This window comes from Haplochromis burtoni, unplaced genomic scaffold (genome assembly GCF_018398535.1).
Source record: "Haplochromis burtoni strain Fernald_Lab_line unplaced genomic scaffold, NCSU_Asbu1 Contig_70, whole genome shotgun sequence".
Taxonomy (NCBI): Eukaryota; Metazoa; Chordata; class Actinopteri; order Cichliformes; family Cichlidae; genus Haplochromis; species Haplochromis burtoni.
The window spans coordinates 867,820-894,368 of record NW_024582431.1 but is presented as its reverse complement, the minus strand read 5'-3'; the positions used below and the strand labels follow the sequence as shown (position 1 = coordinate 894,368).

The 26,549-nt window shown below is 39.4% G+C and overlaps 3 protein-coding genes across 7 annotated transcripts; 1 reads left to right on the top strand and 2 right to left on the bottom strand.

The window, feature by feature from the left end:
- The first annotated feature begins 1,250 nt into the window (after positions 1-1,250).
- Positions 1,251-8,638, top strand: ogal (O-GlcNAcase like). 2 transcript variants are annotated; one of them, XM_042221590.1, is made up of 18 exons: positions 1,251-1,393; positions 1,527-1,722; positions 1,893-1,944; positions 2,282-2,379; positions 3,162-3,292; positions 3,564-3,735; positions 3,851-3,949; positions 4,064-4,203; positions 4,301-4,445; positions 4,983-5,081; positions 5,170-5,426; positions 5,505-5,679; positions 6,156-6,241; positions 6,785-6,877; positions 6,963-7,051; positions 7,405-7,525; positions 7,615-7,744; positions 8,496-8,638. In XM_042221590.1, exons 2-18 carry the CDS (start codon positions 1,650-1,652, stop codon positions 8,630-8,632), a joined length of 2,097 nt encoding a protein of 698 aa, XP_042077524.1. In that variant the 5' UTR covers positions 1,251-1,393; positions 1,527-1,649; the 3' UTR covers positions 8,633-8,638. The 2 variants fall into 2 exon arrangements, with proteins under 2 accessions (XP_042077524.1, XP_005925113.1); XM_005925051.3 differs by having other exon boundaries at positions 1,251-1,722.
- Positions 8,639-9,419: 781 nt separating this feature from the next.
- cant1b (calcium activated nucleotidase 1b) lies at positions 9,420-18,592 on the bottom strand. Of its 4 annotated transcripts, XM_005925053.3 has the most exons (6): positions 18,387-18,592; positions 18,050-18,087; positions 13,687-14,274; positions 13,462-13,602; positions 12,455-12,658; positions 9,420-11,368 (listed from the first exon to the last, which is right to left on the bottom strand). In XM_005925053.3, exons 1-6 carry the CDS (start codon positions 18,422-18,424, stop codon positions 10,998-11,000), a joined length of 1,380 nt encoding a protein of 459 aa, XP_005925115.1. In that variant the 5' UTR covers positions 18,425-18,592; the 3' UTR covers positions 9,420-10,997. The 4 variants fall into 4 exon arrangements, with proteins under 4 accessions (XP_005925115.1, XP_005925117.1, XP_005925114.1 ...); XM_005925055.3 differs by lacking the exon at positions 18,050-18,087 and having other exon boundaries at positions 18,387-18,534; XM_005925052.3 differs by lacking the exons at positions 18,050-18,087; positions 18,387-18,592 and adding an exon at positions 16,335-18,026.
- Positions 18,593-19,519: 927 nt separating this feature from the next.
- On the bottom strand, positions 19,520-26,164 carry afmid (arylformamidase). The gene is made up of 11 exons (XM_042221592.1): positions 25,882-26,164; positions 24,689-24,779; positions 23,895-23,999; positions 23,757-23,805; positions 23,587-23,672; positions 23,404-23,476; positions 23,089-23,186; positions 22,889-22,967; positions 21,305-21,440; positions 20,716-20,820; positions 19,520-20,389 (listed from the first exon to the last, which is right to left on the bottom strand). The coding sequence occupies exons 1-11, from the start codon at positions 25,906-25,908 to the stop codon at positions 20,360-20,362; spliced, it is 879 nt and encodes a 292-aa protein (XP_042077526.1). The 5' UTR covers positions 25,909-26,164; the 3' UTR covers positions 19,520-20,359.
- Positions 26,165-26,549: the final 385 nt, after the last annotated feature.

The following is a 26,549-nucleotide window of genomic DNA, read 5'->3' as shown; positions in this document are numbered from 1 at the left end:
ACTTGCTGCTTTCATGCCAAATTCTGACGCTACCATCTGAATGTTACAGCAGAAAGTGAGACTCATCAGATCAGGTAACATTTTCTCAGTCTTCCATTTTCCCATTTTTGTGTTTCCCTACAAACTGTAGCTTCGGTTTCCTGTTCTTTGAGTTGACAGGAGTGGCACTGCTGTGGTCTTCTGCTGCTGTAGCCCACCTAAGTTCAACAGGTTGTCTGTTCACAGATGCTCTTCTGCATACCTTGATTGTAACAAATGGTTATTTTTGGCCATCCTCCGCTGACTTTTCCATCAACAAGGCATTTTCACCAAGAGAGCATCCCTCTAAACCCTCCAGGCGTTTGTGTGGGAAAATTACCAGCACTTCTGGCACAACCAGCCATGTTTGAACTGTTGCTCAGTCTGAACTTCAGAGGGTTGTCTTGATTGTGTCTAGAGGCCTAAATGCATTGATTTTCTGCAGTGTGATTGGCTATTTACATAAACTGCTGTGGAATACTACAAATTTTGGTATCAATCTGATACCAAGTAAATACAGGACCAGTACTACCAATAGCGGTACCGATACAGATACTTTTAATCTATAAACGCAGCTTATCAATGTGCCAGCATTGTGTCATGATTTATGGGATCACTAATGTGCAAATTCTGAACACATATTAAGGGTAGGTGATTTTTACTATCCACAATAATTATTGATTAATACAAAAACCACACCTTTCACTCTTTCCGCTTTACCTGGAATATAAATGTGCCTTTCTCTAAATCACTTTGGGTCAATCTGTAAATGTCTTATAGGCTGTAAATAAAATAGATGTGACAATCAACACAGAAAGTTTCAGACGTTCAGATCTTGAGTTAGATGTTTTTCATTTAAAAAAAACAAGAAGAAGAAGAAGAAGAAGAAGAAGAAAAAACAACAAAAAACCGTTTATTTAAAACTCTTTAGTGGGCTACATGCTGAACTTCAAAGATAAAAACAAAATATCGATCCTGTCACGTTAGACACCAAGACCAGCTTTGGTATAGATGCTTGGATCGATTCACCCACCTTTACAAGCAGCTGCTGGACAGGTGTACTTAATAAGGTTGCTTGTTACATATTTCTATAATTAAGAAGACTAAATCTAATAAATCCTAAGCTATAAAATAAAAAATTTTAAAGAATAAAAACTAAAACGAAGCAAAAAAAAAAAAACCCTCTCGAAACTAACTTAACAAACTACCGGGTATGTTGAAATTAAAACTGTAAAAGTTAGTAGAAGATACTGAACTCCTGTGGCATCCTGCGTGTTTTTTTGGTGTGTTGTCCCTTTAAGTTGTGGGCACACTGTCCCTTTAAGACGTCCACCCGGTAGTCAGACACATGCGTCTGAATATGAGCTGAACTTCAGTTATCCGCACCAAACAATAGCTGCGATTCTGTTTCGACCATTTACAGGTTTGGACATTTATTGGCGTTAGCAGGTGCAGGTGTTTAACCCGACTGTTACTGCGCAGGCGTGAGAATAAGGTGCAATAAATGCGAATCAATTCAAAGGTTGGCGTGCAGAAGCATGACTGTCAGTATCGCCGTGTCACAGCTGGGGCTGCAGACTGAGCACTGTTAAAGTCAAAAAGCAGGAAGAGACTGAATATTACAGGAAAACATGTCGAAACCGGACAGTACCAAGCGACAGCCCGTCACCGGGACTGGGCGCTTCATCAGCGGCGTAGTAGAAGGTGAGCAGACCCGGAATCAGGGGCCCAAACACCGCGGCTCCGCTAGATTACAGGTTCTTGAATGCTTCCAGCTGCCCGCTTTAAAATGCATCTGATTAATCAATCATGCATTGATCACTTTTGGCAAGATGACGCGTTTTGAAGTGTAAGTCGGCCTTTGCTTGTTACAGGCTTTTATGGGCGGCCGTGGACTATGGAGCAAAGAACAGAGCTGTTTAAGAGGTATGTGGTCAAGCGAAGAACTGGAAATGATGAACACACTTCCTGAAAGTAATAACAGCAGCTGCTGATTTTGACATATGTAATATAGCTGTATTCATATTCATGTATTTATTTATTTTTTAAATATCCAAAACTAGTTGCGCTGAATCATTTGCATGAATGAAATGACATGCAGGTGATTTGCATTGCTTTTGTCACAGTTTCTCTTACACTGGCAATTTCGGTTGTTATTTTCTGTTATTACTAGAAGCTTTTATTGTGATCAGGATGCGCACCAACATTTAGAAATGTTGCACTGAGAATTTCTAACCTCTGGCATAATGTTTTGGTTTTGCAGGGAACAGAAGTGGGGTTTGAACACATACCTGTACGCCCCCAAGGATGATTACAAACACAGGATGTACTGGAGAGACTTGTACGCTGCTGAGGAGGCGGGTGAGTCTCACCGTATCACATTCATAATTCAAAACCACAAAAATCTTTCTGGTCTTGGAAGCAGATGAAATTCAGTTGCACCTGTCTTTAATTTTAAAAGTAACACTGACTAATTCCCTGATCTATTAGCAGAGCAGTTGTGCCTCCATGCATAGTCCGCTACCTTAACAAATGCTCATTTAAATAAAAAATCTGTACTATATTTCCTCCTCAGTATGTTAAACAACTTACTAATTTGCAACGTCCAGTTAACTGCAATGGAACTGAAACTATGTGTTTAAATTTACGTTTGCATATTTGTGTCCTCATTCAATAGTCGTGCAAAACTGGTTATAAATTGAGCCCCAAACAATAAAAGTAAATTAAAACACATAAAATAATAAAAGTTTGGTCATTTTGCAGTTGTCAGCTCTTCCGAACTCATCCCCTTACGACTCATTGTTATCTCCTCAGACGTGTTTAAAGTGTCTTTGGGTCGACTGTCTGGATGTTATCAAAAACATTACAATCTGAAGTGCAGTGAAGACGATTTGATGTTTAACCTTTTTCAAACTATCATGTCTTTGATGACCCCTCATCAAGTCAGTGGACTTCAGACCCACCTGAATATGCTCGTAAAGTTTACCCGCAGACACAAAAGCAGCTAAATCTAAGGTTAAACCATGTCACTTTAACTCTTTGTTTTAAATCTGTTCATTGATGGGAAGTAAAGGGATCATTAACAGAATTTGTGAACTGCATCATCAAATAGCATTTCTTCTTTGTCCCTTTTCTTTTCATAGAACAACTAACGAGCCTGATATCAGCAGCGAAACAGCACGACGTCGAGTTTGTCTATGCAATCTCACCCGGTCTGGACATTACTTTCTCCAACCCTAAAGAAGTAGCTGCCCTGAAGAGGAAACTAGATCAGGTAGGACTTTGGAAGCAGAGGTGATGGGTGCAGCAGGAAAAAATATAATATAATTTACAATTGGTTGTATCTCACTTTGTGGCTCTCCGAGGGTTTGGACAGCGCATCGCTTAGCAGTAAAATGGATGCATTTAAAGTGGGGTAGTAAAATTATACAGAGGCTGGTGTAATTCTAGGTGGAATAGCCTTTTTTATGTCTTTGGCTGTAAGCAAAGCGATGCTAACTTTCACTTGACCCTGTTCACTGACAGAAATTGCATTTGTTCCTTAGGTCAAGGAGTTTGGATGCAGGTCTTTCTCTTTACTCTTTGACGACATCGAGACTGAGATGTGTCCAGCTGACAAGCAGGCTTTCAGCTCCTTCGCCCACGCTCAAGTGGCCATCACTAACGAGGTGTACATGCACTTAGGAGAGCCCGAAGTCTTCCTCTTCTGTCCTACAGGTCAGACAGCAAAACAGTCCAGTCCAGTTACAGTCCAGTTAAACAGGGAGCGTTGTGGTAGAAAATAATACACATTATTCTAACAGTTTCTTAATGATTCACTCTTTATCTTCAGATTACTGTGCTGTCTTCTGTACGCCCAGTGTAACCCAGTCCTCGTACCTGAACACTGTGGGAGAGAAGCTCCTGCCTGGCATTGACGTACTGTGGACTGGTAAGATTACACTCAGCCGGAGCCTGAACCTGTTTCCATGATCTTGAATTTCCCCAAGGTTAATTATTCATTTGTTTTTACTTTTTTTTTTTTTTTCTCTTTTCATTTATTTAGGTCCGAAAGTAGTATCCCACAAAATCTCAGTTGAATCCATAGAGGAGGTATCCTCAGTCCTGAAGAGGGCACCAGTCATCTGGGACAACATTCATGCCAATGATTATGATCCCCAAAGGCTTTTCCTTGGACCCTATAAGGTTATTTTTTTCTCTTCTTTATTTTAACAGTGTTAGATTGTGTGTATGTACCAGTATGACTTCGGTGTCTATATATTATTGTTTTTTTTTCAAAAAGGATAGACCCACTGATCTGATCCCAAAACTGAAAGGAGTGCTCACAAATCCCAATTGTGAGTTTTACCCAAACTTCGTGGCCGTTCACACTCTGGCGACATGGTGTAAAGCACCTGCCGAAGGAGCACCGAGGGATGTGGAGATGGGTGAGTTTCTGTTAGTCATGATTTAACAAATGCATTTTTTTTTCTTTTGTAAAAGGTAAAACATTACAGGACTACCCTCAAGTGCATTCGGCGACTGTGTAGAAAGTAATTTGCAATCATAATATAGTGAACCCAACCTGCTCCTGATGCTTTCAGGAGTGCTCAAAGCCAACAGTCTGGCCTTTCTCCTCTGGCATCAACAAGGTTTTTTCTTTTCCTTTTTTCCACAAAGAGTACTTCAGCCTGCCTGACACCAACAACCACGCCATGACAGTCAGATGTCATATTTAAAAATAAAAACATGCACTTTTTGGAATATTTTGAATAGTATTTTTTGCTTCATAAGGCCCACAATGCCTGAATCACTGTTGTCTGTGGAAGCAACATCAACATCTATTTATGGTGCAGATTTATTTTTCCAGTTTTGACAGGAAATGCTGTCAGTGTTGTCGTTGTGTTTGCTGAAATCCACTCCATGCTGTCTGTGAGGTCACGGAGCTTAAACATTGTCTCACTTTGTCTGACCTTCACCTCCAGGTGATGAAGAGCAGGATCCTTGCTACAGCCCACAGAAAGCCCTGAATCTGGCCCTCACTGACTGGCTGGAGGAGTTCATGAGCACAGATCAACTAGGAGGTAGAGTCTTATTAAATATGGTTTAATGATATTAAAAGACATGAATGGGTGGTTGTCACTTTAATACACGGTATGTCTGTGCTTCCAGGCCCTTGTCATCCTCGCCTGAAGAAAGAGTCATCAGAAGAGGAGCCCATGCAGACTGACATGGGTGAGAGCCCCTACATTCCTGGTCCCGGGGAGAACCCATTGTACACAGCTGAGCCTCTGACCCTGGATGACCTGAAGCTGCTGTCAGACCTCTTCTACCTGCCCTACGAACACGGTACCACAGCCAGGACCATGCTGCAGGAGCTGGACTGGCTCAAAAACCAAAGTCAGGCAGCAGCTGCAGAGACAGACAAGGTAGTATTTATATTTATATACAAACGCAGATCATTTTTCTACATGTTGTCCTCCTACAGCAGTTTTATGTTTTTTCAGACAGCAGAGTGGTGCTCAAGAGCCCAGCAGTTCGATAACATGTGTGAGGCAGTGGTGCAGATGTTCAACCGCCTGTCAAATGCCCCGAACCGCAGCATCCTGTACGATCTGTACAACTACATCTGTGACATCAAGAGTGGGGTCGGCCTGGCTCGAGCCTACGTGAAAACACTAGGTGAGAAAACGAATATATTCCACTCATATTGCAAACCAACACTGAAAGACTGCTCTATAGATGAAGACGTTGCGGACCCCTTAGTAGCAAAATATCCATATCACAATACGGACAAAATAACACTTGATAAACAACAATAAACTCAAATTTACATCTATATAAACAAATATTTCTTGAATACTTTGAAGAATTCTGAAACTAAGAAATGCTGGAGCATCTCATTCAGTTTGTGTGATTTTCTGCTCCCACTGTTACCTGTAATAAGAGATGAGCTTGTAAGCATTTTTTTTTTCCAAACAAAAACTGCAGCAGCCATGAAAATCAGCAGGGAACTGCATTTAGATTATCAGCTCGATGATTAATCCTTCCATCTTTTTAAAAGAAGTGATTATGCTTTGGTTAAATGAGGCGTGAAAGTGTGAACTGAAGCTGCTTACTGTAGCTTTTAATATTTTGTTGTGTGTTGCCTTCCACAGGAGGCCACAGCCAACCCTCAGCCCAGTTATTGAACGATGATCCTGAACCTTGGGGCTTCAGAGGAGGCCTGTCTGGAGAATTCCAGGTAAACTAAGCAGTGCAGTGAGTTGTTATATAAAATCACAGCAGTGATAATAGTCAGTAACAAGGCAAGGTCTCCAGCTGATATTTTGTGCTCCATATTTTATTTTTGCACTCTACTAGAGTAGCTTTGCATTATTCACTTTTCAAAATAATGCATCTTTATCTTATACTGAGCCTTGGTGCAGCTCCTTGGTTCTTATACTGTCTCAAACAAGCTGCTTTATATCCTCTCCGTTCAAGCCAGCTTTCATTTGATTGGCTGCCCTTCATAAAGGTGGGCGGGGCCTCCAGTGCTGTGTGCTTTGACATCATCAAGGTCCAAGAGTTTAAAAAAAAATAAAAAATGTCCGTGAAAACAAAAGCAATCTCATGTCTGAGCTTCTGGCTACAGTGATTATGTGCACAAACGTTTATTTTATTGTTTTCATCTTTAACGTTACCATCCATCTGTAGTGCATACTATATAAGCACCACCTTGTGATGCTAGATCCACCTGATTTTTAAACTTTGGGTTTCTGGTGTCTGTTTTCTTCCGCACCAACAGAGGATGCTGCCAGGACATGGAAACAGAGACCTGTTCAGACATCCTCCCATGACAGCAGTTTACTGCATACGACCCTACTGCCCTGAGGACAAGGTGAAGATGCTGATCATCAGTGGTTTAGTTTTCTCTCGATTAAAATTTAGGAGTGATGTTATGAAGTATTTCTTTTTCTTTCTAGCCAGAGGTAGAGAGGATTTTCAGGGAGATGCAGAAAGCAGGAGAAGGCAACTCTGCTCTGATGGCTCAGTCTCCACTTATCAGTGACGGGTAAGAGTTAGCTACTCTGTTAGTGATGTGACCTCACTAACCACTTTCCTCATGTTGATTTTTGGAAACTGTGGTCCTCGTTATTAAAAGTCCACGTGATTCACAAGTTGCACAAGCAGGAAGCATGCATCACTCCTGGAGTTCTCAGGAAAAACCGCCCCTCACTTTGAACGTCTATTTTCAAAACGCCAAGATAGTAACAAGTGATGTCACGATGGCTACAGCAATCTTTTATATACAGCGGGTATATTGTTAAAACGCACTTTAAATTACTTGGGATGATAAACCTTTTTTTTCTTCTGTGAATGTGATCTTCTTCTTCATCTTATTTTTTTTCCCCTGGGGCATTGCAGCCTGTCAGCAGGTGAAATCTCTCCTTCCCCTCTCTGTGGTCTTATCCTGGAGGATGACCTCGGGCTGTGTGGTTATGCACTGGCCCTCACTGATGCCAAACCAGCTGCAGCCAAGATCCAGGTGATTCAAAGCAAGATGTGAAAATTTTTCTAGAATGCAGTATAACCATAAATGCTGTCACTTGACTGTATTCTATTTCCAAACTCCAGAGGGCAGTAAGTGGTTCAGTGTTTGAAGAGTTCCCCTCAGTGATTGCTCTGGAAATGCTCCCTCGGGTCACTGATCCTTCTCCAGCCAAGCGCATGATTGGTCAGCTGTTGTCCTCCATCAGGAGCAGTGGTAGGTCGAGATTTCACACTGTGAACTTGATCATTCTGGATGAAGCTCATCTAACTACACATGTTGAGGTTTATGAGGCAGAAAATTAACCACATGGGGGAGCTGTTCCATTTAGAGCAATATCATTCTATATCTATAGATGTTTATAATATAAGCTGCTTTGCTGTTTAAGGGCCCAGTTATGGTCTTTTCCAACTCCACGTGTTTGTTCTTGGGTTCCAGTAGAGTGGCTTTGCATGAATCACAGTTCATAATAATCTTATGCTGTGTATAGGTTCATCCTGTATGAAATAAGACATTTAGCTCCTCTTGTCTTTAAAGCTACCCTCAATTTAAGGCAGCTTTCTTCTGATTGGCTGCCCCACTCAGAAAGAAAGTTTAAGCAGGAGATAGGTGGGGCTTTGATGACCATACTAGGGATGCATGCAGTCACCAACATAAAGAGAAACTGTAGGAAACTGAGTGTTTTGAGCAGGTTGAAGCCCACGCTGTTAGCTCACAGGGGTTACTTTTACACATGCTGACCTTATGATTTGAAATGCTTTCTAAGATTGTGTGTATCCACCATTCTAACAGTATATGTATGAAAGAAAGTAAGGAAAAGCATAATGGTCTCCTTTTAACACCCCCATATATACCTAATTATAAAGTTAGTCTCAGAATATTTGCATCTGTGAAATACTTCACATAAAGCCTTTACTGCTTCTTTTATTACAAAACTCCAAAGTTACCATTGTTGTTTTCCTTTTAGGGTCCAGAGGAGCCTTTTGTGAGTTGAGGCAGAGCAATCGGAGGATGCTCGACTTTTATTCCAAACTGGGCTCCTTCAAACTCGTACAGATGGACGGGCTACCGCAAGACATCCTTGTAATGGCAACAAGCCTGTGAAAAAGACTGCTCATGAGTACTTTCCTCAGGTTTGAAGTGAGGAGATAAACATCTGCTATGTGACTAATCGCTAACTTTGGAGCACGTTAAACTGATTCAAAATGTTTTCACGTTAGGCAGTTAGTCGGTGTGATCCTGCACCCATTGCCAAGTCTTTGAAAGGCCTGATTAAACCTGAATACTAACTAATGTATAGTGAAAAGTGTAATGCATTACTATTGATTTTGTAGACATGAAACTGTATAGGTATTTTTTAGATGAATTTGTTGATTTCATCAATTTAAATAAATGCCACGAAATACCACAGCAAATGCAACATTAAGATTTTGGTTTCTTGTTTAAATCACGATTCACACGCGAACATTTAAAGAAGAAATTTTAATATCTTTTCAGGAGATACAGGGAATATATTAATGATTAATTATGGTTACATTAAACAGCTGGTGATTCTCATGTTCTCTGGCTTGAGAAGCTTATCATAATTACTCAACACATGTGAGGCAACATTTAAGTTGAGGGGTGTAATAGGAAGCAAGTTTGGTTTAGCCAGGCTTTCTTTGCATAAACTGGTTTGACAAAACCTTCTGTGACAATTAACGTGTGTGTGTGTGTGTGTGTGTGTGTGTGTGTGTGTGCGCGCGCGCGCGCGTGCTCAGACAAGCTTACACACAGAACATGTGGACAGTACCCCTGTGATCTGAAAACCTTTATTTTCAATGGTTTGGGCAGCAGTAAGCAAAGCACATGTGGAGTGCAAGATCTCTTGCTGGCACCATGGTCAAAGTTTAAAAAAAAAAAAAAAAAAAGACGTAGAGCCTGACCATCAACCAGCCAAAAGAAACCAAGAATCCATTGGTTGTGTTCTGATTGGCTAACAGAAAATCAAAGAAGAGGTTATAGTGTGTGTGTACAGAACTGTACACCTGTTTGTAACTAGACCACATAATTAAAGGCCTTATACATTTCAATCCAAACAATCAATAAGTCTACAGGTTTACTAAAGCTAAAGCGGTAACAATGATATGAAGCAAAGAAATCAGAGTGACATCCTGCTGGAAGATCTGAAAACTGTGAAAGCAGCCCTAGGCCTTTTGCTTCAGGCTCTGTGCTCACTCACATGAAAGGGGGGCATTTGATGTCCTTTGACTCTGTTCTGCACAACATAAACAGATGGAGTGCCAATCAGCAGAAATGGGTCATGAAGTGATATGAAGAACATAAAAAAAATATTAGGCCATTTTTCCATGCAGTGCAAACTTCATGCTGGGGTTTATTTCTAATATGACAGCTGCGTATTACAGCTTTTAAACTGGATCCATTTAAACATTCAAACTGCATTTGAGTCTGAGAATTCCTCATAATAAAGACGATATGGGTCACTCAGTCTTTGGACCGAATTAAAGTGAATATTTGATTTTCTTAAGTGAATATTCTTTTTAATAATTACAGACTAATCAATTCTCTGGTCTTCTATCAGGATGTCATACTGACAGTGTAAACTAGACTTAGTAACAAAGTAAGACCAAAGAAAAACACCTATTTATGCATTTTCTGCATCACTAAGTTGACACAGTTTGTGCCACAGTAACTTTACTGCACTGTTGTTCAGTAGTACCTGAACAGGTTCTATATAAAAATGTATCCCCTCAGACGGGAACGTGTCACTCATGTCATGAGAGAACAAGTGAGTAAAGCATGCTGGTCTGTAAAACCCAGATTACATTCAGCATAATGATCTCAAACGAAAGTAAAAGAGAAGTCACCTTTGTGGCACTGAAAACTTTGACTCCAAACTCAACATATCTCACTACCTGCTTAATTTTGCTGCATAGTACACCCCTCTAGACTTACGTAGCATAACTTATCATTTACAGAACAGCCGAAATAAAACAAGTGAACATGTTTGGGCCTGTTCCGTTTCTATTATGACAAAACTTCAGTGTATCCAAAAGGATAAATAAAATCCAAAGCAACAAGTGACCTTAAATATTTCAAGTAATGTAAGAACATTAACTTTTATTTTTTTTAAATGCTCCTTCGTCTCATTTCCCTGAGTGTCTGACCAGCAGAGTTCGGCTGCAGGAAAAGAGATCTACATCTTATCTGGTGTTTAACAGACTCAGTAGTGTCAAACCAGGAAGTTTAGACGGCAATGTAGCAGTGCTTAAATTTAGTAGTAATGCCTTTAAAAAACATTTGTTTTTTGGCTGCATCAGTCAGCCAGTCTGTGGTTGGCGACACACAGCTATGCTTCAGGGTTTCCCTTTTAACTTTTCTTGTGTCTCTCAATAATCGTAGTTATATAATCTCTGAATCTGGTCACATCATATTGCACAGGAACGCTGCATATTCAGCACTGCCTCTTTCAAATAAACTCTAGCCCTTCATATTTTACATCTCCTATCTTTGTCTCAGGCAGCAGCACCTGGCCGTCTAGTGTAAACGCTATGATGTAGGTGGCAATCTTGCCTGCATCCTCCTCTGATTTTAGGGCTAGGATGATTTGATCATCTGTGTCTGGGACAAATTTAAAAGAGGAAAAGCCACGTGTGAGGTTGAGCGGTCCGACGCGCTGCACGCTGACGGAGCGGAAGTCTGCAGGGCAGGACAAGAGGAGGTTGGTGGCACGCCGCTCATCTGCCGTCTCTTCATAACGCTCGTGACTGGCACGGCGAGGGAGGAAGAACCACCGCTGGAGACGCTCACTCCAAGCTGCTGATTCGTGGATAAGGTAGCCTAGAGAGCAAGGAAAGGTAACGGAAATTAATGCAAGGAGTTGGAGGTAATTTCCACGTTTCACAATGTTTTGTCCTTTCCCAAATATTTTGGTTTCAATAATTTTTTAAGTTCTTTGTTTTGTGCCTGAATTTGGCTTTTATACATTATCAAGCTTCCCATTAAGCCCAGTTATACCAGAATTCAAACCCAATTTATGCTTAAAGTCTTTAGTCTCTATAAACCAATGTATAGCAGTAGCTGTGGGCAAGAGGCAGGATTACTGGCACGACAAGGATTCAGTTTTTTGTTTCTATTTTAAATCACATGTGAGAGCCATGTGGAATGCAAAAGGGGAATGAAACCCACTCACAATTGTCTGAAGACAACTTAGCTTTGTATAATTTTTTTTCCCTCCAGTTAACAATGACATTCCCACAGAACAGGAAGTCTTAGCTCGCATATCTAGTTGACTACATCAGAAGACAAACAAAGTGTTGGGAGGACAAAAGTGCAACTTTCTCTGATGTTTAGCCAGTTCGTGAGAGAGAAGTAGTTGACCTCTTACTTAACAAGTGCTGACTGTTACCCGTGTGTTATTGTTCTGTTAAATAGCCCATAAACCAAATGTTTTTGGATGCACATAAGGTAAAAAGAGCCAAAAGTTGGATTAAGCTGGGTTTTTTGGTAACGTACAACTTTGTGGACTGCTGTTGTCATCATAGCAGCCATGCTGGCTCATGAGAGGATTACAAAACATTTCCTGTCTCCGTCTGCATTTCGCTACACTAACAGGGAAAACTGGGCTAGCTTGATTTTGGTCTGACTGTAGTTTCAGAAGAAAACTGCAAATACTAGTCCTAAAAAAAGATATGAAATCTGTATTTAACGAAAACAAACAAACAAAAAACCTCAAAGCAGTAAATCAGCGATCTTTGTTTTAATTAAATAGGCAAATATAACACAAGCATTTAGCAAAATTTATAGGTTATAAGTTGGTCTTCAAGAAGTTTAATAATAAATAGAAATAAAGCCTGATTACTAATTCAGACTGTACTGAAAAACAAAACAAAACAAAAAAAACCCCAAAAACACACCCAACAGTACCTGGTGGTTTGATCCCCGCTGCACTCCGTAGGGCGTTGTAGTGCGGCACCCAGTTTTGATGCTCCACCTCCCCACTGACGCCAACAACTTTTACCCACTCGGGATTGTTGTTGATGACGTCCCCAGAAGTCGTCGTCCATTCCTTCCCCAGGCCTCCAACAAACAGGTGCTCATCCTTTACTGCAAGCCACTCTGCCTTGAAACCTGCACAAGCAAACAAAAGACACGAGTGAGACATTTTTGGTTGTTTATTTTCAAATGAACAAATAAAAACGGTTTTGACAGCGCCGGTGTTTGACTAACCAAGTGGACTACCATGCAGTGGTTTAGTTTTATCATATTTAATTTATTGCCTAATAGTGGATTTACATGAGCAGTGGTACGCTGAATTATTGCTAAATAAATGGACCATTAACATCCAATGGAGAGTGCATCACAAGTCTCATTACAGCAGTCTCTCTATTGCATTATAAACTGGTTTGAATAGTCTCAACAGGGTGACTGTTCCCTGAAATGATCCCTGAAGTTTTGGAGTCCGTGTTGTGTTTTTAATTTACCAACTTAATTGGCCATCTTTAGTCCACCTTAGCATATCCACAGCTGCTGTTATCTGTCTTTATTTCATTAAGAACCATATTGTGTTGTTTAAGACCAGCATATTGTTCAGATTGTTTTCCTCCTCTGGACACAAAGATCCCTATAAACCCAGTAATACATTATATTTGAAAGCGCTGCATTCTGGCACGTTTCAGAAGTCTCCCTACAGGGACACTTCCTGGTGTATTTTTTTCAACACCAGGTTTATCTTTCAGAGAAGCCAGATCAAGTTTCACAGAGCAGGTGCAGAACATGGCAGAAAGATAAAACAAACAAACAAACAAACAAACAAACAAAAAAAAAAACAGAGAATAAACTATTTGCTTCTGAAATGCTCCCAGTGTGAAGCTGTGTGAAGAGCACTGTGGAGTTTGTGAGTTGAGACTTCAGGAGTTTTGAAAAGGACTCACCTTTGGAGACTGAGCCATCACCATCAGGTAATATAACCCAAGGAACTGCCTGGTTGCCCTCAATCCTGTACACCACACCTGTACGGTCGTCCACAGTATACAGGTGACCATTGAATGCTACCAGCTCAGATAGCTCCATACCTGCAGAGGAGTTAACGCATGTAAGCACAAAAACAATATTTAGATGCAACTATATATCTGAGTTCCTTCACTGAGTTCACGTACCTCGTCCTTTCTCAGCCAGATGACTCTCCAGGGTGACCGTCTCCGCATCCCATTCCACTTCCAGTCTGTCGCCGGAGGCTGAAACAGTCAGGTGACCTCTTTTCATGTAGCTGAACCACGTCTGATCCTTTGAGCTCTGTGACGCTTTGTCCAAGTCTGCAATCACTCCTATGCGGTAACGGGTGCCGTGCAGCGTCTTCTCAGGTGGACTCAAAGGATATGTGTGATTGTACGGTTTTTCCCTCCTCTGCTGGCGGCCGGGTTTTCGTGCAATTTGTCTATTGGTGTCCCTGAATAAGTCATCTTCACCCTCATCGAGCATTTGAAAGCTGTGAACCCTGTTCCGGTAGTAACCTTTGGTTGGACGCTCCCAGTCCTCTACAGTCCGGTGCAAATATAACATGAGCACTAAAGCGAACAGGGTCGCCACGGCAATCGCTCGCCATTTTGGGTGGAAGCGCGTGTCGGAGGTAGCAGTTTGAGTCATGGATGCTAAGGCCAAAGGGAGGCCTCGCGCAGCCATGCCAAAGGAGGTCATTGAAGTATCCTTTTCATCCTTACTGTCTGTGGTCTGGGGGTGATTATGGCCTGGAAATGAACACAAAGAGGATTATCAGCAGAGGGGCATGATGGAGGATACATTAAAAAATGAAATATAAAAAGTCAAAATCTGACAAAGAACAAAGTGCTTGGAAAAGAAAACGGTTCCTACATGAAACTGCTCAAACCAAGCTTTACTGAATATTTGTGTAACTGCGTTTTGATGTTCAAAACAGAAACTGATGATGATGATGATGAGCTCTCCCTTTCTAATAATGGAAACAATAAACAAATGATATAGACACATATCACGTCAAACATTTCATGTGCATTAGGAGATACTGTAAAAAAATGAAAGCTGATAATCAAATTTTCAACTTTGAATTTTGAGTAGAAAAATGACTAAAACTTGAAATATATAGAAAGAATGAACAAAGGGCAGAGGATGACCAGAAGGAAAACTGGGCTCTTGTTCCTATTGTTCTGTATTCACAGCAGGTCTTTGTTGTGCTGTTCAGGCAGAAAAACGAGGAGGTAGCTGACCCATCCTACTTCCTCTGAATGGAGGGGGTGCCAGTTACCAGATCTTTGCTCCGTTTATTTCATCAGTTTATTTAAAAATGAAAGCACTGGTAAATATTATTGGTGCATATGAGCTATGTGACAACAATGTTTAACCATGTGGAGCTGCCATCCCTGGTTAGACATTTAAGACTTTAAACAATCAGTTTAATAGTAACATAAAACAGAGGCAACATAAAACAACAGGGCAGATTTATCAGACTATATACAGGAAGCCTTTGTGCAATTTAAACCCCCCCCCCAAAATGTGAACCTCATGTTTCTTTTGTTACTCTCAACCAGAACAGGAACAGGACAGAACAGGAGGGTGCAGAATAAAGGGACTTGCAGGCTATAAGTTAACGTTTTGTATGCAAATACGATTCAGCAACATATATCACATCAGGAGATGTGCTAGGATCTGGGTGGCGGTACAGGATGTACTACACTAAGCAATTAAGCAATGTCCCTCTGTGGTTTCAGAGAAAAGCTCATCAGATTACAAGAAAAATGCAATGTCATCCAGTTACAAGCAAGGCTGGGATGCTCAGTTCCTGATAACACAATTTTTTAGTTACTCTGTGACACAAAATTATCCTGGTAAACATGTTTTTATGATGCGTAGAGGTGTGGTTGTATCAGTTTGTCATCTTCTGCTGGTAGTACATTAAGTGAATGAATGTATTAAAGCTTGACACCAAGACAAAAGTTAAACAGCATGCTCAATAAACGTTGAGTTCAATAGTAGTGACTGTTTTAACAAACCACAGTCTACTCAGTTAAAAATGGGTACTTGCGCGTTTCACAAATAGTGAGTAAGTTGCCTGAAACACAAGAAGTGTGTTTGTTTTGTAAAAGCAAAGGGTGCCAAGGTGACCCTCGATAAACCGGCACAGTAAAAAAAGCTGCACCACTAAAACAGATTGAGCTCTTAATAAAGTATTATAATGTGCCATTATCATAACTATAAAAAATATATTTAGCATACATCTTAAAAGATTACCTCACTTTATTTGCTATACAACAACTTGCAATCCCGCAGAACTTAATCCTAAACAGTGAACATTACTACAGCTATAAATTAAACACTAATAGCAGAACTAAATAAAACAAAATTATAGTCAAATTATATCAGCATCATTACAGCAGCATCAATAAAACTCTGTCTCTCTCTGTTAAAGAGCAACGACATTAAACAGGAAACAAGCCTATGCTTCGAAAGACTCGCATCTGAAAATTTGTGTAAAAAAGCAAACCAGAAAAGACTTGGCAACATCCTGTTTCGTGTTATTGCAATACTTCACATAATCTCCCACCACAGTTTTTCCAGAGAACTGCCTCTTGAACAGTTCTCTAGACAAGTTCAGACTTCCCGATTAACATGCTCTCCAAACCACATACACAAATACACACATGTCAAATTAGCAAACACTTGGCTATGAAACAAACCCTTCATTGTTGCTACTGAATATACGGCCCGTAATTCACATCCCTGGAGAGCCAGACACAGCCTCACTGTACGCTGTATGAAGAGTTCAATTATTCACCCTTGCCTCGCCTCTTCACTCCTGAACACGCCACGACTGTCATGTTTGTTCTCCTTTGCACGCTTCCCATAATAAACTCCCTGCCCCCCTTCCGCCAGCCCTCGTTCAACATGAATATCTGATCTCGCAGAGTCTCCTCCTTTTCTCTCCTTGTCGGCTATCTCAAATTTCTCCCCCTTCCTGCAGAGCCAAGAAAGTTTCAATAATGAATTGAGGAGAACAAAGGAGCCCTGGTCAGCAATTACAGATGAGTAAGCTCAATGAACCTTTAGGTCATCCTGAAGCACTTTGAATCAGGACCAAGCTTTGCTTTCCAACAATATATTGGTTACATTTTTAACAAAACTAATGAACAACAGGGAACCAAGAAAGACAAATAAAGGTAGGCACAAAGGTTGGCAAACTCCATTTCTACTTTGATCTGTTTTTTATTGTGTTCTGTAAAGGACGTTGTAACAATGTTTTATAAAGTGGCTGAATGACAAAGTTTATTTTCTTGACTTTTACTGCTTTTCAACATCCAATAAACCCTGGTCATTTCTCAGCTGTGTTAACAAAGCTATCACCTAAGAAGTACACCCTGTTTTCAAGGTCAAGATAAAACCTTTCTGAGCAAATGAAGGAAAATATAATTTTTTCTCTAGTTACCAATCATCAACTTCTTCCTTATTTTATTTAAGGCTGAATAAACAAAGCTGAGCTTGGAACCATGAATGGTACGAAAGATGGGTGGAGTCAAAGTGTCATCACCCACTGGTTTGTGGTCATATTGTGAATTCCTGTTATACAATGTCTTCTGATTGACAAATCCTTAACCAGTGACGATATCCTGGGTAATCCTCCTTTCTGTTTCTCAAAATGACCATAATTATATAAAACAGACTTTGAGTTTTACTCAGTATGACCTGAAAGGAAAAGGGTTGGCTGAGGTCAGAGCATAGGGGCAGAGGGCCGTTTTCACCTGAGTTGCTTCCTGGTGCTCATTAGAAACAATGCAGTTCCATTTACCATAGGAAGGACCATAAAGTTACAACAGTCTGAGGACACACATCTCTGTTGTGATATCACTTAACAAGCAAAATGAGCTGCACAATTATTAATACCTATATTTTGTTTAATTTCTAAGTTTGATATATCACAAACTGGGCAGATTAAAGGTTTGGCATCAATAATATATTGCATTGTATTTAATTGTGATTTCCACTTCTTAAACTGTTACACCGAACTACGTGTTTAATAACCATTTAATATTATATTATTATATATTTTAACTTTAAATGATTTGTATAAGATATAGATAATATAGCCTTTTTATTTGTAATGACCTTTATCGCAATCTACTTATTAGAGCTATTCAATCTATTCTGTTTAAGTTGTGTTCATTATTTAACATCTATAACAAATCTGAGAGTTTCACAACTTTTGGGATAAATACAATATATCCTGTTTGTTTTATGGTCTTATATTACAGTTTTGTAAACCTCTGCGTTCACTTCTCTACTGTAAAGACTAGTTTAGCTGCTCTCCTTTCTGCTCATCATCTTAACAACTGGGACAGATCAGCACATCTCTCTAAGCTAGTAAATACGTGGGACACTGTTTAAACGTGTAAATAAGTACAAAATAAAAACGCCGAAGTCCCAGATAAAGTGAGGCATCTCTCACTAGTTGCCTGTTGAATAACCAACCCCCACCCCCCTTCGCTTTGTGCCTACCTGCGTCCACACGGCCACGAAAGCAGAGGTAAGGCGACCTGTAAAAAACCAAACAAATCACCTCCTGGCAGTTTGTAAACTTTCCCCGACTTTCTCACACAAGCACAGCCGTAGACTGGAGCCTCAAACTGTGAAAACCTAAAGGATTTAACGTATTTAAAGTAGCCACATAAGAGTTGGCTAAACACTTTATGAGAGTTAGAAACGCACCGGCTCCTGTTAGCCACGCAGCTAGCGTCGGCTAGCATCTTAACGTTACTACCAACGGATTTAAAATCAGTGAACTGCTTCAAGGATTCAATAGGTCGAGTTCTTCGCTGAGACTCTGAGGACTCACCTGGTGTAGACAGTCTGTAAATCAGCCCGGCTGTCCATCTTTGTTGGGACGGTTCGGTTGGAAGTTTCTCGATGATTAGCTCCTCCTGTTCCGAGACTCCGGAGCAGCTAAACTGGGCGTCTGCACATCCAAATTATGACTCAGTAATCACCATGACTACTAACTTACTATTGATATCCAGTTGACAGGGGAAATGTCATCATAACCACTGTAATCGTCACTATCGTCGTTTTAAAAGTCTTCAAGATCAAAACAAAGCGCTCCTGAACCAACCGAGTACACAATTACCCACACTATTACGTCAGTTAAAACAACACACATTTGTATTTTAAAATATGTACTTTAACTTTTTATGTATGTATTTATTTTTTATTTATGGCATGATTGTGTCATTTAAAAGAGAGCAAGGGGGTTTCCAGACTTTAAGGGGGTACTTACAGTAAGCATCAATTAGCATCAAACTACCTTATTACTTTAGTACTCAATATGTGGAATTATTTACATTATAATGTGAAGTTTTTTTTCTATAGCCTAAAGTTAGGTTTGCAACAACACACAAAAAGTATTACACTGACTGTTTAAAAAAAATATAGGCAAAGCATTTCAAGGGAGGAAAAACAGCATTTGGTGATGTCCATGACTTCAGGCTGTACAACACTGCGAAGGGTTTTCATCCAAGGGTCAAAACAGTCCTAATATTGTGACTTACTCTAGTTGATCCATTTTCTTTTAAGCCTCTGAAAATGAGCAGCTATGCGAAAAACAATTGCTGTAATCCTTAAACACTTTTGTTAAAGCCCTTGAATTAAAGCTGAAAGTCTGCACTTCAATCACTGCTTGAGTTAAAATCTATCACTATCCAAAAACTTATGGGCCAAACTGTACAGTAAAACTGCTGCTGGAACTGCCTTTAGAACAATAAAACATCACTGATTAGTTGCCATTTATAGTTTTCAATATAAATGAAGTATCTGTAATATTTTAAAATAGAATATTTCATTAGTTATACTGCACAAATATGTAATTGTTGTTTTCTAAGTACAGTAATGGATTTAGAGTCCCTCACTACCTTTGCACACTTGTATCCAAGTTTAAATCATTTCCTAAACAAGAAAACAATAAACAAAGATAAATTTGACTTGATGCTTCTCAAATATAAACATTTACTGATTGTTCTCTTTATAAGTAACGATAAACAGAACACAGTGTACATAGTCATGTAAACAGTTTTGTCAGATGTTAGAGTAATGGCCATAAGTAGTGATGTGCATCAGTTTCAGTTTTGTTGTATCTGCAATTTAAAATAACGCCTGAATATTCAGATTCTTGAACTAGATTATAATCAAATAAAAAGTGCAAAGACACATTATTTTCCTTATCAGCAACAACATATTAAAGTTCCCTGGGTGACATATAAGCATTGTGGAAGTTATAATAAAAAGCTACATTCGGTTTCATTATTGTTGACATAGGCTCCAGCTTTTTTGTCCCCCCCAAAAAATACAATTCACAAACCAGACAGACCCACTCACACACAAACACCAGAAATATACCAAAACTAACAATAGACTTTGCAAGGTACGAGACAGGACAAACATTTTAAGAGATTACTTAACAGCTATTGTGCAAACTGAATCTAAAATTATAGTTTTACTACCATTGCCATTTTTATGTGACTTAGTTTTAGGCACACAATTTCATAGCATGGTGGCTGAAACATACAAAGCTTAGGCCTTAAAAAGAAAAAAAGAAGCAGTAACTACAGTGAACAAGGTCATAAACAGTGAAACTAGACATCAAAACAATCCACCGCACCTCACTGACAAAGGATCCAAATGGACACAAAATGTAGATTTACCAGAGTACAAATCTGAAACAATGCATATTTTAGTCAGTGTTGCTGCATGATGGCTCTGTTCAGAGGTGTTCGTTGATACCGAGGTATGTTGATATTAGATGATGGATAAAACACCTCAGCTCTTCCCCATCATCTTCAGGAGAAGCTACAAAGAAACCAGGAAATTAAGATAATGACAAAACGTATAGTTCATAAACATGTGCAGAAATTAGGTTAAAAACAACTACATTTGTTGAACATTTGATGAAAAGATAATCTACAGAGATACTTTTTTGACTTGTAAACTTTTAGTCTTTTTAGTAAAAGAGCGGCTGAATGTTAGGAGGTGAAATTTGACTAGGCTATAAGTTAATACAGTATATTGATCTCATAAAGCTTTGAAAGACAGGGTGAGTGGTTAAAAAAAAAAAAAAAAAAAGCACTGACATTCATAATGATTTTCAATAACTTTGGTTTTGTTTGCATATTTACCTTTGTTAGGTGATACTCTCCGTCAACCAGCTTCTCGATTATACTGAAGTGATCTGTATTCGCCACATCCTCCATGGTGACATTCAGCCCTGACGCCTCCAAAGTCTTAAAAGGAAATACAAGAGGTAGCAAGAAAAAGAGCAGAGGAAATATCAGATTTGCATAACAACATATTTAGAAAGTATATTGATGTTTCCACCAACAAAAGACACACGAAAAAGCCTGACCCCATGTTTCCGAGTCAGGTCATATTGCTTGTGGTTTACAACTTAAAAGACTGTTGCTTGTTGGGTGGAGACACCAAATCACCACAAGGCCAGGAGATGATTTAACAGAATATTTTAGGAATGCACTAAATGTTGTTTATAAGAACAATGACAAGCATTTTCTAGCTTGAATTTAGATTTTTGGGAGCTTTTCTTGTATTGCAAATTGAATACGAGCTCTAATTGAAAATTGGACAAAACAAGCAGTGGAGCAAAGAAAAGGCATAACAAAGCATCAGAGTTTTAAAGGCTAAATCATTTATCTTGAATTATTCTTATACACCAATCATTAACTGCATCTGTTCTCAGACACGGGTACTGACTTTGTAAAATTCCTCAGACTGCTTGCGAAACTCTGGCGAGTCGTTCTCAGCAACAGCCACAACAATCTGACAGCTGCAGGAGGAGAGTTTGAGCTGAGGGACCAGCTTGCTGGGGCTGTTTCTAACTGCCACCTCCCTGCAAACAGTAGACACCCACGAGACAGAGGAATGAGGCACTGACTGGCACCACAGGCCAACGGAGGACACACGGATGAACACCAGGACATTTACACGCACAGTTTCTCCTTTGTGTTGAGCATCACGACATTCGTTCACACAATGCTCTTTACGTCACACGGACTGGCACTTAGAGACAAATGCAAATGGATTACTGCAGGAGTCCTTAAACTCATTTGGACAATGACAAATGAGTTTAAGGACTTTTTAGATTTACACATTGAGATGGAAGACAAATGTGCACATCAACCAACCTCAGCTACCAAGTTTGAGAAAGTACGATAATTAAATTGGGAAATTGCATAAAGTGTTAACAAGTTGTGAAAATCTAATTACTTTTTAAACCCAACTTCAGTTTGTAAACAATGGGATTACACCACTAAGCTTCCAAGGCAATCTCCAAACATTCAGGTGTGTTAGCACCAATTAATGTAGCCTCAAGAAGAGAAGCAGGCTAGGTCTGGTAACTTATTTCTAACTACACCCACTCTGTTTTTAAACACTGCTGAGAAGGTTAAGTGATTGGTTTAGTTTGTGTGTTAGAAAGAAATTTTCCAAAAACGGTAAGAACAGAAGTGAGGTTTAGCCAAACTTCAAGTGACTCAGTTTTACAGTTGATCCTGATCCGGCTCTGGATCCAGGAATTTCTGATAGGATTATTTACAACTATAACAACCATTACATAAAACACAAGACAACAAAGAAGTTAAATAAAATTTTTGAGACATCATATGAACGTTCTCTAGAACATACTCTTATTATGTCTGCAGCACATGTAGTAAAGAAGGACAGCTTAATAGGTAGGTTGCTAGCTAATTTTGAAAGGTTAAACTGTAACACCATAATTTTCCTGTTATTCATAAGAGTCCAGCTTACTTTATCTGTATATGTAAATATTAAGATACTAGTTAATAACGAATTTTAAAGGGCTTTGAGGCCTTAAGCGCTCATAATAAACAATAAATTGGGCAAAACTGGTGAATTTGGCCTTTATCAGGGCGTATTAACTTAGATCTGTTTTTGGTATAATAACCAACTAGAATGTAACTTCAACATTAAAGGGAAAAAATAATTTCCAGTTATTCACTTTTAGAATTAGATTTGGATCATTTCCCCCTTGAATGGACAATGTTGCTGGGAATACATCTGCTGGACTACCAAAAAGACAGGGCTTCAACAGATGTTCAGATGCGAGTATACTATGATACCGCATTCCTGCATCAGTCGCTTTCATTAATATATTAACTTTTTGAAAACCGCCGTCTTTAAGTATAACTACTGTTACCAAGCACAGAGTCTATGTCCACATTGGTGTTTCTAAACTCAGATAACTGTAAAAACAGGGATGGTGTATGTAGTTGTACTAAACAAGCTATCCCGCAGTCTGTAGTGTAGTGAGGCACCTACTCTGTCATCTTCAAAGGCTCGTTGACGTAGGTGGACAAGATGGGCAGGAGGTCATAGATGCCACTCACAAGAAAAGCACCTAAAACACAATCAGAAAACAAAAATGTATCATGTTTTAACCTCCTATTTTGTTAATACTGAATTACTTCTGCCTTATTATATTACTGATTACATGTCCCGTTTCAACTGACAGCCTTCACCTTTAATCTGGGGAGTGATGCTGTACTGCGACCAGTCAGTTGAGAGGACCATTGCAGCCAGGTGTGCCCCAGCAGAGTGGCCACACAGGTACAGACCACTGAGTGAATCATCAGAACGACACACAGTGCGTTTACAACAGAGGCAGTGACATTTTAGTCAGCTGCAAATACAATTTCATTAGATTGGGAGGCTTTAAGATGACATCCTTCAAGCCTGACGATGATGAGCTTTCACATTCTTCATCATCAGGTTTAAAGAACTAAAGAAATAAAGAAATACAATACAATCCAAATATAAAAAACAAGCAATGCTACCTGATGTGAGAATACTGCTGAACGACAGACACAATACTCCTGCGAACTTGTGATACCATCAGGTCCATGTTACCTGAAAAGAAAGGTCACAACAGGAAGCTGACATTTTTCAGTTCATCTTCTTAAATCATCCTTTTTCACCTGAGAGAACGGAAACAATACTGTCAAAAATGGAAAGACTACCTTTGGGGGCAATGTCGTAACCGACTGCAACCACCACTACACCTTTATCAATGAGCGGAACAGCCATGAACCCAGACTCCTCTTTGCTGTGTGACCACAAAAACCCAAAATGAATGACCCAGAAATCGAATTATGGTTAGAAATGTAGAGATTCCAGCAACAGCACAGACCTGAGAAACTGCCAGTAGCCTCCATGTATGTAAACAACAAGGTGGACATCTGAAAGAGAGAGGATGAGGCCTGTTAATCCTATACCAGCTCTGTACCTGGAGGATAACAGTGTGTGGGGCAACAATGCATGTCCGTACCCAGAGAGTTGATGTTGGGTATATAGACGTCCAGTTTCTCTCCATCTCCTTCCCCATATGGGACATTGAGTAAAGTTTGAGCCATACCACGGGCTCGCTCCGTACCTGAACAGCAGACAGCATTAGGTACAACGCCATGATTACAGATACAAAGAGACCAAATGCATGTTTGTCTACTGCTGACAAATTAATTAGAAATCATTCTGAGCAATGCTGCGTATTTTCATATCAGTAGACTATTTTCTGTTTAAAGAAAAAGATTTTACCACTTAAATTAAAAACATTTATCAAAAATGAAAACAGGCAAAACTGGTGATTTCTATCAGGAAAAGGGTCTCAGGTTTAAGACTTATAGATCTAAAAAAAAAAATGCCCCAAATATGTTTATAGCCCTTAAAACTACACGTATGATGACAGAGAGACTTATTAGCATTACTTATTCACTGAGGTTTTGTTTTTAAAAAGTACTCACACTACATTAAATATCCAAAATACGTAGTTTTATGCGTAATATGCACAGGTGTAGGATCTTGTAATCTGGCAGATTAAAGAGGAAGTCTTAGAGTAAGTCATTAAGCACTGTGAGTGTTTTTATAAATGCTGCACAATGAAAAACTGTAGCTTCTCTGTCAGAATGCGTGTCAAAGCTTCAAAGTAAGGCACAAATAATCGACCCAGACACAGATGTCCCCGAGTATCCGACATTTGGCACGACACCTGTGTTCCTGCTGCCCTGCCTGTTCGCCACAGCCGGGTTTCACAGTCGTGTGTATCCAGCTTCACAACAAACCCACCTTCCTTTAAAGCCTTCACGTGGGCTTTGATCACGTCGTCGGCCGACATCCTGGGGGACCACCTGCTGGGGGAATACTGCCTCTCGAGCTCCTGCAAGAGAGAGAAACTCATGAGAGCTGCGCGGCCATGAAAGAACAGACACCAACCACCATCAGCCGGCGACCAGCGACGTAAATACGGTGAACAGCGCCTTCTGCTGCCGCAATTACACCGCTGCTTTGGTGCTTATATTACTCCAAGTTCTTTTTATTGCTATCAGAATGGGAGTCCTGTGATATAGTTGTGACGAAAACATTAAAAAAATATTTAGAAGGTGAAATAGGTGAGTGAAATTACACCAGGGCTGCTAAAAAAAAAAGAAAGGAAAAAAATTCTACTGAAAAATATTATAAAATGCACACTGGAGGAACTGTCCACTACAGTTAGACTGTGTATTGGGCATTGTTATCTGACAATACTTTTACAAACTATAGTAGTGTACGTGTTATTCTGTTTTATTTTGCTTTGTTAAATTTATTTTAGTAAGGAAGTAAAATGTATTTATATAGCACTTTTTAAGACAGCAATCTATTACAAAGTGCTTTACAGGGAATATAAAGACATGTCAGACACACCAACTTTATAGAGGCACTTCATCACATTATATTCAGCTTTTTATATAATTTCTGTATATTTCTTTTGTTGTAGTTTATTTAAACTTTTTATCGGTCTTTATTACACTATTTAACAGAATTCTTTTTTTATTTGAATATTTTACCTTATTAAACTATTTTGTTGTGTGACTTTGTATTTTTTATTGCTCTATTCTTTTTTATAGACTATGTTGTTGTGGGTTGTGTTTGAGTTTTGGCTGCGATATCGCAGTAATTTCCCAACTTTAGGGATCAATAAAGCATATTTTACAATCCAAAGTACCAATATCCGGGTGTTTGCCCTCTATGGGGGATTTAATTGCGCACTCCATTTTCTCATTACACGGAAGATTAAAAAAATAATAGCAGAAAAATATGTCTTATAGGTTTTATATTACTGCCCAAGTCTGTTGTTTCAGTAAGCCAGGTAATTTTGCAGACTGTTCCTAACGCAATCCTGTGCAGGGTGAGTGATCTCTACTTGTTTTCACACTGAATTAAGACTGAACTAATCCTAATAACACAGAAAAAACAAAAAATCATAAAAATTAAGCTCTTACGTCTTTCTTCATCTCTGTCCAGTGCATTATTTTTTCTCCTGTGGTGTTTAAAGTCGTCGCTGGCTGATGAATACAGAAGACGTGCTCTCTACTGTGGACTGAACTTCAGACTGACCCTCATTTTAGAAAAGTAAATAAATCAGCCATGTCTATTGTGGACGTGGTCGTTTATAGATCAGAAATGTCAGACAGGGAGTGGTAGAGGCTTAAAACCGTATTGTTTACTTTACAAAAATGGGAAGTAACGGTTGCTAAAAGCTACATTTTCTTTATTTATATCTAGTTCCGGGATTTGATCAAACATGTGACCTAAAGCACAGCTATACAGGAAGTAGAGCTTAACAAATAGTGCAGGTGACACTAATGTAATGTCGAATAAACCTACACTACAATGAGCCATAGGACAAGTAATAGCATAAACTATAAATTATTCAAAAAAGCTGACAAAACAAGGAAAACAGAAGGTAGCTGGAATCTATTTACCACAGTAATTTGGATGACCCATGGGGCAGCTGATGGAAAATACAGACTGTGCATTGAATGAAAATCGGATGTTTAGTAAATTAAACCTAAATAGATATTAAACAAAATGAAACATTAAAAAATGTTACAGTTAACAGTGGTGAGGTTATTTCTTGAAGAACAGAGATACATGCTTAATAAATACA